The sequence below is a fragment of the Asterias amurensis genome, chromosome 2 (assembly GCF_032118995.1).
Source record: "Asterias amurensis chromosome 2, ASM3211899v1".
Classification (NCBI taxonomy): Eukaryota; Metazoa; Echinodermata; class Asteroidea; order Forcipulatida; family Asteriidae; genus Asterias; species Asterias amurensis.
The window spans coordinates 18701284-18715311 of NC_092649.1; the positions used below are offsets into that span (position 1 = coordinate 18701284).

The 14028-nt window shown below is 41.1% G+C and overlaps 1 protein-coding gene across 2 annotated transcripts in view; it reads left to right on the top strand.

The window, feature by feature from the left end:
* The first annotated feature begins 50 nt into the window (after window positions 1-50).
* LOC139951496 (DDB1- and CUL4-associated factor 1-like) overlaps window positions 51-14028 on the top strand; it is a 39547-nt gene continuing 25569 nt past the window's right edge. Inside the window, exons 1-15 of one of the 2 annotated variants that reach the window (XM_071950425.1) lie at window positions 51-112; window positions 1863-1979; window positions 2391-2541; window positions 3339-3452; window positions 3869-4006; window positions 4650-5393; window positions 5930-6031; window positions 6692-6891; window positions 7316-7454; window positions 8001-8210; window positions 9993-10162; window positions 11353-11472; window positions 11873-11975; window positions 12362-12484; window positions 13105-13258. In XM_071950425.1, coding sequence (XP_071806526.1) covers window positions 1873-1979; window positions 2391-2541; window positions 3339-3452; window positions 3869-4006; window positions 4650-5393; window positions 5930-6031; window positions 6692-6891; window positions 7316-7454; window positions 8001-8210; window positions 9993-10162; window positions 11353-11472; window positions 11873-11975; window positions 12362-12484; window positions 13105-13258 — 2575 coding nt within the window. In that variant the 5' untranslated portion in view covers window positions 51-112; window positions 1863-1872. Of the gene's footprint in view, window positions 130-1862; window positions 1980-2390; window positions 2542-3338; window positions 3453-3868; window positions 4007-4649; window positions 5394-5929; window positions 6032-6691; window positions 6892-7315; window positions 7455-8000; window positions 8211-9992; window positions 10163-11352; window positions 11473-11872; window positions 11976-12361; window positions 12485-13104; window positions 13259-14028 lie in introns of both variants that reach the window. The other variant, XM_071950433.1, reaches the window with a different exon arrangement.

A 14028-nucleotide genomic window follows, 5' to 3' on the forward strand; every position in this document is an offset into this window, starting at 1 on the left:
AACCGTTAGAAATTGTGTTGTGACGACTGGAGATCACACTCAACTTTGATCGACGTCCGATCGGTGTGTGTACACAAACACGCGGCTGACACGCTATTTTGGAATTTTATGGGTAATTATCGCCTTCCTGTAAGTTTCGATGGCATGATATACTTAAAATAAATTATAGATCGTAACTAATTTTTAAAATTACGCGATCGTTGTTGTGTTTGACTTTTGGACAGGTTTGTAAAGAAATATTTGGGTATGTCACGAGAGGGCGGTGTTCATTAATTGACACATGATTGCAACATCAACAATAACTTGGACGATCATTTAGTTTTGTGTTGTATAAATGCCTCAGTCAATTGTGCTTTTTCATTCGATATGAAATAATATAGTATCTAATTTACCTCAATGAGATATCCCTTTTTGTAATAATGAAATGAGTGAAAAGGTGGTGGCGCCATACTGAAAGTTATCCCTTGACTGGTTTGGTCCACTGGTTTACTTTGGGGTAGTTTGGGGTAGTTTGTTAGCAGTCGTCTTTATTTTTTACTTATAATAGAGGACAGGCTGTATGTATAGCCTATACAACATGCAGTATGTTTGGTCATGTCTTCAAATTTAAAAGTCAATCAAACATATAACCACAGGAAAAGTTTCCGTATGGCGCCATGATACATATGGTTAGCAGACAAAAATTACAGAGTCCCATTTCTGCCCCTAAGTTGTTTTTAAAACTGAGCTTTTGTTGTATGGATAAATTTATAACTGTTTTGCAAGTTTTAAAGTTTGATACGCATTTTGCGTGGTTGTTTACAACTAAAAATACAAATCAGCCATACTACCAGAACATTAGTTCTAATAGACACACAGAGGGCCCTAGGACTGGGATATTAAGAACTTAAAGCTATGCCTAAGTTAGGGCAAGTAACTCATCCTAACTCAAGATAAAACTAGTGTTAATAAATCTATTGTGAAATCCACCCCTGGTCCTTTTACAAATTGGTGACTTTAAAAAAGTTTCACAAGATTGCTAAGCGATAATAATAACAAACAAGAACAATGATGATAGTTTACATTGCCAGTTTAGGGTAATTTTCTTCTAGAAATTATAAAAGGCTCTCACGAAGTAAGGGTAATTAAGATAATACAATAAAAGGGAACAAAGCAACACAATACAACAAAACATTAAACAAATCTAAGTCAAACAAAACAAGACTTTTAACACGTGTATTTTGAGCTCAATATATGCATGCAATGAGGCTTAAGATTGTTTTTGAAGATATAAGCATTCTTATCTTGAGCAAGTAATTGAAAATGTTGGATGTACTTTCAGTGTAGCTGATAATTATTTTTTTCAAACGTAGGTTCATCACAGGATTTTTCCAAAACTTGGAGCCATTTTGGACCAAATTCCTATTTCACACCAAAAAAGGACTGCTACAAATTCTCTCTCATACCTTGTACAATTCCAGTGTGGGACTTTTAACCAGCATCAACTAAGGAAGCATATTATTTAAGCTAGCTTTGCTATTAAAACTAAACATCAAGGACATTCAAACTCGTGCCCACCCAGTCACAAATTACTTATCAAGCATCTGAAAGCACACAACTTTGTGTGACAAGGATGTTTTTTCTTTCATTATTATCTAGTAAATTTGACAACTGATTGAGCTCAAATTTTCCATTTTTTTTTTATGCATATGTTGAGATACTCCAAGTGGAAAGACTAGTCTTTGAAAATTACCAAAGGTGTCCAGTGTCTTTAAGCAGAAGCAGAAGCAGAAGTCCATATGAAATTTATAAATGTTTCCTGTCTGTGACGGTGAGATATATAACAAGTAAAACAAATTCTTATTTTTTCCCCCTTGAAATAGCAAGGAGGACATGATGGAGGAGAAGACCGAAGATCCGAGGAAGGAATTTAATTCCCTGCTTGAGAAATGGAATCGAGGGAGAGGCTCTTCGGCAGCCAACATAGCCATAGTCACCAGGTAGGTCCAATGGTGTCGTGGCCGAGCGGAAAAGAGCATTGGACTCCAGCTCTTGTGATTCTGTTCAGCAGAGTATGGGTTCGGGAACTGGGACACTTGTCTCAGAGGCATATTACTTGGTTGGGATTCGAACCCACAACATTTGCAATTGGTGTCTTACCAACTAGACCTACTAGACCACCAAGATTGCCCAGTAGCTAGAGGCAGTTCAAATCCTATATTTAGCTGAGTAATTATGCCTGTGATTTTTTTTTATACAGCTAAGGGAAAGTACTGAGTATACAGTAATAGCACTCATCAGTGTAAATGAAATTAACATTCTTTATCCCCGATGCAGTTTCCATCTATTAAATCTTTCTAAGTTGTGATGATAATCATAAACGTTCTTTCTCTTCACCCTTTTTCCTTTAGGATGTGTGAGATTATTGAGAAGGAAACAGAAAACTACATGAAGCTTGATCAGGATCCGTTTGATGACCGCCATCCAGCCCGTGTTGATCCCGAATGTGACTTGGGTCACCTGATGACTGTGTTGTTTAACAAAGATGACTTTATGAATCAGGTTTGTTGTTGTTGTTGTTTAGGTTGCTACGGGCAACTATTGAACACTATCAGGCATGCAACTTTCTCAGCTGAATCTTTCTTTTCAAAACAGTGCCATAGAAAACTGAAAATTATTGTACAAAATGTAAGTTTGATCGTCCATTTCCTTTTTTCTCTGCAATTAGAAAGATGCATGTCTGCACTATAGATCATTGGATCATGTGCGCAAGACATCACTGTAGCAGAGCGCCCTCGGCTACATGTAGATGTCAAAAGGAGGCTGCTCATTGGCCCCTCATGTGTGCCGCATTTAAAGCTTTGTGTATAACCTACTTTAACAGTGTAACTCAGTTTAACACGTGTAATGATTTTCCCAGTATGTTTTTTGAACTATTTTATTTTATTTCTCCGGTAAGGTATATTTGACTAAAGAGCAATAAAGTGTTATCAAGGGGAAAAGGTTTTTTTTTGTGTTCCACCAATGTTTCCATTTTAAGACATGGGACGACATGAGGTCTACACAAATCCATACAAACAATGTTGGTCCAGTAGACATTTTGAGATACAAACCTTGCAGCCGATTTCACAAAACTTTACGCAGCTGCTAAAAGGCCACTTGACCTCAGTCCACTTGACCTCAGTCATAGCTGAAACTGCTAAACTTAGTCACAGTTGTACTTTCCTTGTGACTATTTCAATCAAATAAAAAACCAAAATTTCAGTCTAATTTTGAAACGGTCAGTGCCTTTGGGAAAATTCTAAATAAAACATCACTGTTTATTGTCAACTTATCTCAATTTTTGTTTGCACACACAGCTTGTGAGTGATTTCGTAACGCTATCACGAGACTTCGACACCAACGTTGTCGGCTGCCGTCTGCTCCTAGATGTTCTCCCTGGTCTTGAGACTTCAATTATCTTTGAAGAATCGGTAAGAGCAACTTGCATTGTAACCAGCCCCTCGATCAACATCAAGTTTCCCCTCACCTGACAATACGCCTCTCTAAATATCAGACTAATTCAAGAACTGAATCCGCGGTAGTACAGTTAATTACGATCCTATAAGCTAAAGTAGTAGTCCCAGCCAATTTTCTATATCTTCCACCTGGGTAGTATTTAAAAAGTAGGACAGTTCTTTTCAGAACTGAGAAGTCTCCCGAACATTCAATAAATTCTGATTCTACAGAAAAGGACCTATTGCCACAAAGAGTGGAAGTTCTGGGCTGATGAAGCATCATGAGCTCATTAAAACACAGATGCCCTTCAGATGTGAAAATTGCTATATAAAAACTCGTTATTGTTAGTATTATCAAGATTATTTTTATTTGTATCATTGTAATCCAACAGGATCAGCTAGTGAGTAAGTTAGTCCAGTGGGTGATGCATTCTGAGGAACCTCTTCAGTCTTACGCTACTGGCCTCCTAGCCAACGCCATAGAGGTTCAGGAAATAGCCGGCAACCTACGTGAGGAAAATACCTCAATGGTAAGATGGAAACTTGTTTGTGTGCCTTCAATTATTTTTTCTTCTTCTTATACAATACAATGGGCTTTTACATAGCGCCATTTCATTTAGACCACAGCGCTTTAGACATACAACAGCAATGCAAATAATACAACAAATGACAAAAAAAAAGCAATTAACAGAAACCAAAGAAATAGTTGTTTTTTAAGTGCTTTCTTGAAAATAGGCAGAGAATTTGAGGTGTGTAAGGTGATGGAAAGATGGTTCCACAGTCTTGGAGCGGCTAAATAAAAGTGCAGCCTTCAAATGATTGAAGATGTACGCACTGTGTGTGAGCGCAAGGGTTGGCTTAGGCAACAGGTGTTAGGTGCAGGTGCAGCAGTCTGTTCTTGCATTGTTCTTTCTCATAGATATGTATGTATGTACACACATTGGGGGGGGGGGGCTCCCAACAAGCTGGCTTTTAGGAAACCTCCTCTCCTTAATCTATTAAGTTTTCTCTCCTAGCCCCCAATGTTTTGTTTTTCATTTTCAATGATTGAGTGGATATAAATGGGAGACATTTAGACGGTCCATTTTACATAGTATTGTGCGTGCTCAGACCTATGAGGGCGTTATTACTATTATTATTAGTAATGCTGTAAGTGGAATGTTTTGTTTGCAGGTGACGGTAATGATGGGTCGTCTCCACTCTCTGATGAAGCAGTCCATGGAGGACGACAACTCGTCAGGTCGCTCCGAGAGCTCCAAAGACGATCGACCGTTTGAATGCTTGAATGGGAGTGGGGACAACAGCCCCGACCTCACCCAGGAAGAGCCTGCGGAGAGACGCTCTGGAGCAGATGACTTCATCGCAGAGAGTCAAGCAATGGATTCCTCATGCGTCCCTACGAATGATGCAACATGCAGTAACGGGTTTGCCGACCCATCTCCTGGTCCCTCAGAAGATCACAAAGTGTCGCCCGCATCGTCAAAAACCAACGACACTCTCATCTCAGGAACTTCATCTTCCAACCAAAATATCACAGCCAGACAGACTTCAGCCGATATTACAGACCCCAAGTTGATGCCGTCCTCAAGCACACTGTCCACATTGTCAAACTTCAAAGACCATCTCACCTCAGGAACATCAATAAGCACAAGAATCCGGCGGAGTAGCGGCAAAGGAGATAAGGCTGCCCTTCCCAAGAAGAGTGGCAAAACCAAAAAGACATCCGCCCCAGGCTCCAGGAAGGCCAAGTCCAAGAAGAACCCCATGAAGGGTTTGAGTCATCCTGAAGAGAGCAACAGCAGCTGGTCTGAACTTTCTTACTTCATCATCGGTACCCACTGTATGTACCCAATGACTCCTGTAATGCAGCAGAGATTTATTCTGCAATATCTGACGCCTTTGGCAGAGTACCAGGAAGTAAGTGAAGTGTTACTCAAGAAGGATGAGGAAGTCTTAACCCATGACCTTAACCTTTGACCTGTAGCCTTTTTACTGTTCTCTTTCCTAAACCTGGGCGAATAGTGGAATTTACTACTCGCTGCTAGTTGCACCTCAAATAGTCGTGACTTCAACACTAGTAGCCACAAACTCCCATGATGCATCGCGGCATATTATTTGCCACAGGCGCAATATATAATAGAATTCATGCTAAAGGATTGAAGGGTTGTTTCACAGATGTCTGATTGTGTTTGGTAGTAAAACATGTTGTTTTGAAAGGTCGTGAGTGAAACATTCGGCTTTTTTCTTGTTGTAGTCGTTGCAGCAAGATTACCTGAGTAGCTCAAAAATAGTAGTCGCGACTCAACTAAGCAATCAGTAGTCGCGACTAAGATGCTAGTCGCACTAGTCGCTGAAGCAAATTCATTCCCACTCTGCTATTTCAGTATTTCTTAAAATAGTTAAAGATTGTGACAGGAAGTAGTTTCATTGTTGATCCAATTTCCCTGTTTTAGCTGCTGGGTACGATGTTCGAGAATGGAGCTATGGATTTAGTGATGCACTACATTGACTTGAGCAAGTCTAACGATGCCAGGTTGACCTTCGACGGTTTAAAGGTGATTATTCCGGCTGATAAACTGATTTTGAAAGCAAACATTTTTCGAAATTATTTGCAAAAGTAAGATACGGGCTCTGAAATAGTTTGGGTGGATGATGTCGAATTCACTTGTGTCAATACAAGACAATTGGTACAAAACAATCCAGTAAAACATAATTTATAAAAATATATAAACACACAGAACAAAATAATTTATTAAATAATATAATATCAAAGTCTTATATAGCGCACATCTACCAACAAGGTACTTGAGGCGCTTAGTATATACATTTTTACACAAAAGATAGGGTATTGAAGTTATGAATTTTTTAGACCCAATTATTTAGCACCTTATAAGGGCTTGCAAGGTGTTAGCGCATTCAGCAGCCACAGCTAGGAACACCGAGGCGAACCTCTGGGTTCTTTTACGTGCGCTACACAACACACTGAACCAATGTCTTTATGTCCCATCCGAAGGACAAAGCAATGGTTAAGTGTCTTGCTTGAGGACACAAGTGTCACGGCTGGGACTCGGAACCTGTATACAAATAGTTTGTTTGTCTTGAAGGCAACAGTGATCACAAAGTCTTATAAATCCATGTCACAGTTTGATAGTGAAATTCGAACAATTCTTTACCGTTGGTTTACTTGCGTTTGTTTATTTGCGTTTGTTTACCAGTACCTATCCTCATTGATATGCCATAAGAAGTTTGCCGCTGAGTTCGTTGAACGAGGCGGTGTTCAACAGTTATTGAAGGTCCATCGTCCGTCCATCCCTGCCACCGGGGTGTCCCTGTGCCTGTACTACTTGGCCTACAACGCTGATACCATGGAAAGAATTTGTTTGCTGCCTCCGCAAGACGTCAGAGAACTTGTCCGGTGAGTGATGGCATTTTTTTCTTTATCTTTTGAGTTGTGATGGCTTTGACAAGAGCTGGTGGTGTAACAACTCACAATCTACAGAGGTTTGTGGTAGCAACATGGTAATATCTCTCATGAGTTGTGTTAGATTTGATAAGAGCAGGGTTTGAATTCTGTGAAGACTAGTCGTATCTCGAGTAAGGACAACTTACTCATCCTAACTTAGGACTAGCATTAATTTTTGAATAGCTCCTAGGACCAGTCCTAAGTAAGGCTAGTCCTAATTTCTTTGTGAAATCCACCCCTGGTTGTGTAACAACACACACTCTAGAGAGGGTTGTGAAAATAATTTATGTTGGGGAAGAAGTTTTACTTTTCTTGAAGAGGGATGTTTTAATCAACATCTAAGTCGCTAACCTGTCTCTTTATTGTTCATCCTTAGGTATGCCCTGTGGTTGCTAGAGTGCTCCCATGAATCCGGCAGGAGTCATGCAACAATGTTTTTCACCATGGCCTTTAGTTTCTGGACCGTCTTGGAGCACTTCGATCAGCAGGATGGCATCCGTAAACTCTTCAATACGGTAAGATACTGCTCTAGAATTGCAAAGGTCGTGGGTTCGAATCCCACCCGATTCGGAAAAGTAGTGAGAATACAGTGCTAACACACCAGTTGAACCAAAAGTGATTATATTAAACAGTCAGATAGTAGGAGGGTTAAGGTGTAATGCGGTACTTGAGTTTCCGTAGTTATCTCTCCTACACACCAGACGAGTACATTAGACTATTTACCATGTAGATGCATTCACCACATGATATCATAAATTGCATGCTGGTGACAGTTGATTACATTGAAAGGTCAGATAGTAGAAGGGTTAGAGGACAATGCAGTACTTGACTTCCTACAGATGATGATGTTGAATGGTCAGATAGTAGGAGGGTTAAGACACAATGCAATACTTGACTTTACACAGTTGATGATATTGAATGTTCAGATAGTAGGAGGGTTAAGACCAATGCAGTACTTGATTTTACACAGTTGATGATATTGAATGATCAGCCAGAAGAATGGTTTAAGCTCAATTTCCAATGCAGTACTTGACTTTCCTCAATTATCTCTCCTACACCAGACAAGTACATTAAACATCCTGAATCTCGAAGACCAAGGACACTTTCTGAATGATGACGATCTATACACCAGCCGCCAGACAGTCAAGCATACCTGTATGACACTTAAGAAGTACTTTGAGACCCACCTGGCCATCAGAGTGGACAGTATCAAGAGAGCATACTCCAAGAACCAAGGCTTTGTTCCTCCAGACGCCATTCCTCCGTACAAGGTTTGTTCAAACGCGGTTTGGGGGAATCTTTTGTAAAACATGGGCCAGGTTCGCGCAAGGACTATGGTTGACCATAGTTTGACTAGCCTTGCTCAAACTCTGTCTAGTTGGACTACGCTAGTTGACTATTTGGAACCAACCCATTGGGCCTGGTCGCATCAATGGTTACCAACAGCCGTTTTCATAGCACAGCACAGTGTGGACCAGTTATAACAAAAATATTACACACCTTAAATTGTCGGTCGCCCTGAGGTGACATGACAAGAGTCATTTGCACTTGAACCCTTGTGTGAATGCCCTACGTACGTCACTGAACAACCACTGATCCTTGAACTTGACTATGGCGTGTTGTGGTCGAGCAGATAAGAGCACCGGTCTCGAGCTCTGGTGTTTCTGATCAGCAGAGTGCGGATTCGAGTTCTGGTCTTGACACTTGTGTCTTTAGGCAAGACAATTGACCACTACTGCTTCATCCTTCGGGTGGGATGTTAAACTATAAGTGCGTGTGTTGTGTACTCCACGTAAAATAACTCAGCACACTAATCGTTGAGAGAAGGTGTTTTTCACTGTATTGTTGGTTGGAGATTGCACTCAATCATCTAGTTAACTCATACAAGGTTTTATATAAATGTGGTCATAATTTGGAAATAGACTGTGCAAGTCTCGCGAGAAATTGAACTTCCGGGACCATTGTGGTCCCAACCTAATGGAGTTTTACGTTGGGGAGATTTTGTTCTGTCGATAATTTTAGTTTAACATAAGTTATGACTCTAAAAAGTGAATATGTTCTTGGGAATGTAAAAATAAGTGATTAAAAACAGAAAAGTAAAATCAATTCAACAAATTAACGAAGAAAACTAAAGAAAAAAACTTGACCTCCAGTTTCCGGTTTACTCTGAACAATTAAGAATATTACCCAATTGACGTTCCCATTATCGCTGAATCTATGTGATGATCGCACCAATTGGACGTGATTCACAAACGGAGTGTATTAGAAAAAACATCCAGGTTGATGTCGAACAGCGATCCTCGTCCCGATAAATGTTTAATTTTTACGTTAATTTAAACAAAACAATTATTATGTACACGAATTAAAATAATAATTATACAAAAAGTACGTTAAAAATAATAACCTTTAAGAATTTTTTAACAAATAACAATTTCAATACAATTTGGTTTTGTACAAAAATATACTTTTTTTCAAATTAAGTTCTCGTTTTCGCTATGTGCGAGACTTGCACAGTCTATAGCTCCACCTTTAAAAAAAATAACTAGTGCTTTAAAATGCCAGTCAGGTAAAGATAAAGTGCTATATAAAGACAGTGTTTTGTTTTGATAAATTTGCAGTCAGATCATCAATTCTCAAGTAGCAAGTCTACCATATATATTTTCAAAATAAAATAACAGTTGTTTGACATAACGGTAGTGGCATAATAAAAGAGACTTTTCAAGTCATTCTTTAATAATGGGTGCGTTCGATTAGCTTCCCTGGGTCGACCCCAGCCTGCCCCCCGGTTTGTTCGAATAGCTTTGACGTCATTCCAGGGGCTCACCCGGGTCAGCCCCCAGTGCCCTGTTTGTGGAACGGGTCACTTGGGGCTGGCCCGAGGTGCATGGCGTCACCTCGAGAGTGTGAGTGTGATCGTTTGATTAGCTCTTGTCAGGGGCTCACCCGAGTGAGCACCGGGAGGTCGACACGAAAGCTAATTGAACGCACCCATAAAAGAATTAATTGAAAATTCATCTATTTCCCATTGGTTATAAGTTGATTTCTACCCATAGGCCATCACGGTCACTACAGAGAGTACCAGTGAGCACATGGAGACAATGCTAGAGGAAGCACCGCCCAACATGTACTGGAAACCAGTGAACGCATTCATCAAGATGGATGGAGCCAAGCTGATGATGCAGATCATTGCCATGGCCAATGATTGGAAGAACTACAGTGGAAAGTAAGCCAGTCAGATCTGCAAGTTTTAAGGATTGTAGGATGGGGTTAAAGCTTGGGATGGGGTATAGGTTAGGGTGTGACGGGTGCAATTGGGTATGTGGGGGGTATAAGTTTATGTGTGGGAGGTTGAAGTTGGGATGTGGTGGGTACAAGTTGATGTGTGTGGGGTACATGGGGTGTAGGGGTACAGGTTGGGATGTGAGGGTGCCAGTTGGGATGTGTCGGGCTACAAGTTGGGATGGATGACAAATTGGAGGTCCGGTTTGGAAGTTGGGGTACAAACTGGGATGTGAGGGTACAATTTGGGATGTGGGGGTACAGTTTGGGATTGGGTACAAATTGGAGGTCAGGTTTGGATGTTAGGGTACAAGTTGGGATGTGAGGGTACAAGTTGGGATGTGAGGGTGCAAGTTGGGATGTGAGGGTGCAAGTTGGGATGTGGGGGTTTACCGGATGTGAGAGTACAAGTTGAAATGTGAGGGTGCAAGTTGGGATGTGGGGGTGCAAGTTGAAATGTGAGGGTGCAAGTTGGGATGTGAGGGTGCAAGTTGGGATGTGGGGGTGCAAGTTGGGATGCTGGGGTGCCAGTTGGGATGTGAGGGTGCAGGTTGGGATGTGGGGGTGCGGGTTGGGATGTGGGGGTACAAATTGAGATGTGGGGGTACAAATTGGGATGTGAGGGTGCAAGTTGGGATGTGAGGGTGCCAGTTGGGATGTGAGGGTGCAGGTTGGGATGTGGGGGTACAAATTGAGATGTGGGGGTACAAATTGGGCAAGTTGGAATGTGGGGGTACACGGGCTACAAGTTGGTATGTGAAGGGGCAAGTTTGGATGTGGGAGGTGAAAGTTGGGATGTGGGGTACAAGTTGGGATGTGTAGGGTAGGGGTACAAGTTGGGATGTGAGGGTACAAGTTTGGGGAGGGGTTTAAGTTGGAAAGTTGGCTGAGGGGTGCAAGTTGATGCGTTGGGCATGAGAGCACAAGCTGGGGAGGGCGGGGCAAGTAGGTAGAACAAAAGATGGTGAGGGCATGGAAATATTTAAGAAAAAAAGTGTCAAGTGGTTTGAACTGCCTGAAATAGTAAACGAAATAGTCTCCTATAACCCAACTCCTGTATTCTAGCGATGTACATATATAATTTGACTAATAATTTGACAATTAACCTATCCAATTGTGTTTTATTTGTTGCAGGGCTGATGCCATCGGTGCTGCTCTGGACGTCCTGGCAACTATCACCGTGACTACCAGAGGCCAACTACAGCTATGTGAAGAGGTGCAGGTCGCTGACAATGTTGCGTCCATTGGAATGAGGTCAGACTTGGTTTGAAACTTTGGGGGGATTTATTTTCAAATACCAAAAAATTTTGTTTCTTCTCCTAACCCCTGTATTTTGTTTCTCATCTTATTCTGCTGGGATCTGTTTGTAAAGGTGCTATATAAATATGTACCTGTTGTAATTATTACTGTAGGAATTTTCCATGGAAATAAATTCTGAGCGCAACCTTGCAGGGGTAAACTATATTAATAGATGTTCACGTACAATATGACTGCAGAATGACTGTCAGAATCTTGACGCAGTTTCAAGGCCAATCTCTGGCGTAATTCATGAGCCTGGAAGTGTGGTGTCAGATGTTCAGGCTATTGAAACAGGGAACAGTTTATATTTCATTCATGGATTTATCAACAACTTGACCTTTGACCTCTATGACAGCATCATCAATGGTATGGCAGAGGGGGACATATTGCAAGACGCAGAGGTCCAGAAGGCAGCCTTACAAGTTATCATCAATTGTGTATGTGGTCCATGCTCAAAGGTTAGTCCATGGGGGTCATATTGCTCTGAGGTTAGACCATTCTATAATGGGGGAGGGGGATCAGAGTGTTCTATGGGTAATAATACTAATAATATAATATCGAAGTCTCATATCTAGCGCAAGTATCTACCAAACAAGGTACTCGAGAGGCTGAGTGTATACTAACTTTCAGAAAGATAGGTTATTGCAGTGATGGAAAGAGTGGGTTTGGTCTCAACGTTGCGAACAGTATACTCTAGTACTGAGTACACAGTCCCAACATACGTCGGTGCATATGGGTAAAAACCAAACTGAATATTCTTTATCCCCAAAGCAAATTTAACATCTTTAAACATGTACTCTGCTCGTCTTCTTTTGCCAAATGAAAATGTTTTATTTTTTTAAAGCTTGGTGTGACGGTCAGCCGGTTTGCAGAGGGAGGATCCAGAAGGAACCGTGGTACAGTACGGTCAAGTTATGATGTCATCGAGAAGATGTGGGACTGTGTTAGGAGTAACAATGGCATTAGGGTAGGTCATAGGTCAAGAGGCCATTAATGACCTCTGCGTAAATTAGAAAATTACTTCAATTCTTGACTTGGTCTAAAAATGATTTATCTGTTATTGAGGAACTAAGCTTGAGTTCTGTTTGTGGCCATTGTTACCTTTTTACAAACCCTTACACTAATGCCCTTGTAGATGGTCAAAATCGCATTGCCCTTATTGCCAGTCAATATCACATGTACATGTATATTGCCCGTTTTCGCTATTCAATATCACAAAGACATTGCCAATACTGCCAGTCAATATAACATGTATTTTGTAAGTTTTGCTACTAGCCATAATGACATGTATATTTCCCTGTTTCTTGTCAGTATCACATTTACATTGCCCTTTTTGCAAGTCAATATCACAAGTATACTGCCCTTATCTCCCGACATTATTAAGTCTATTGACCATCAAGATTCTGATCACCGAGGCAAACTCTATCTGTGCATTGAGCTGTAAAGCCCTCTCTGTTTTTACAGACTCTGGCACATTTGCCTTTGTATAGTCAGTCAATATCACTCTGCCCTTTCTGCCAGTCAATATCACATAAACATTGCCCATTTTGCCAGTCAGTATCACATGTATATTGCCCCTATTTCCAGACACTATTAAGCCTATTGACCATCAAGATTCCGATCACCGAGGCAGACTCTATTCGTGCGTTGAGCTGTAAAGCCCTTTGTGGACTCGCCAAGAGTGAAGTTGTTCGCCAGATCGTCAGTAAATTGCCGCTGTTCTCTAGCGGACAGCTCCAAGGTACAATCTCAAATTCTCTTCGTACTAATTTACAAAACTTCTGGTGCGCAAATTGATCATCAAACTTTAGGAATTCTCATTTGTCTTTGGCGATCCTACTTAATATTTGACACAATGTATAGATGTTGTTGCAGGGAGGCCTGGAATTTCAAATTTGAGAGGGCAAGGACCTTTTAAGTCTATAGGGGACTTTTAAAGGGGCACCAAGGCCAAGACCAGGGGCAACACGGGCCATGGCCTCTTTTGCCTGCGTGTAACTCCAGGCCTGTGGAAGATGATGAGAATTTCATGGAAAGAGCAGAAATCAAAGTTTATGTTGGAAAATTGATTGGGAATGAAGAAGAGATAATAATAATAATAATAATATTATCGAAGTCTTATATAGCGCACGTATCTACCAAACAAGGTACTCAAAAGCTGAGTATATACAAACTTTCATAAAGATAGGTTATTGCAGTGATGAATTCAGAGACCCAATTATTTAGCACCTTATAAGGGTTTACAAGGTGCTACGGCGCATTAAGCAGCCACAACCAGGAACACCAGGGCAAACCCCTTCTCTTTTCGATAAGTGCACTGGGTTCTTTTACATGCGTTACACAACACATGGGACCAACGGCTTTACGTCCCATCCGAAGGACGAAGCAATGGTTAAGTGTCTTGCTCAAGGACACAGTGTCACGGCTGGGGATTCGAACCCACACTCTGCTGATCAGAAACACCAGAGTTTGGATTCGGTGCTCTTAACCGCTCGGCCACGACACTTCCGA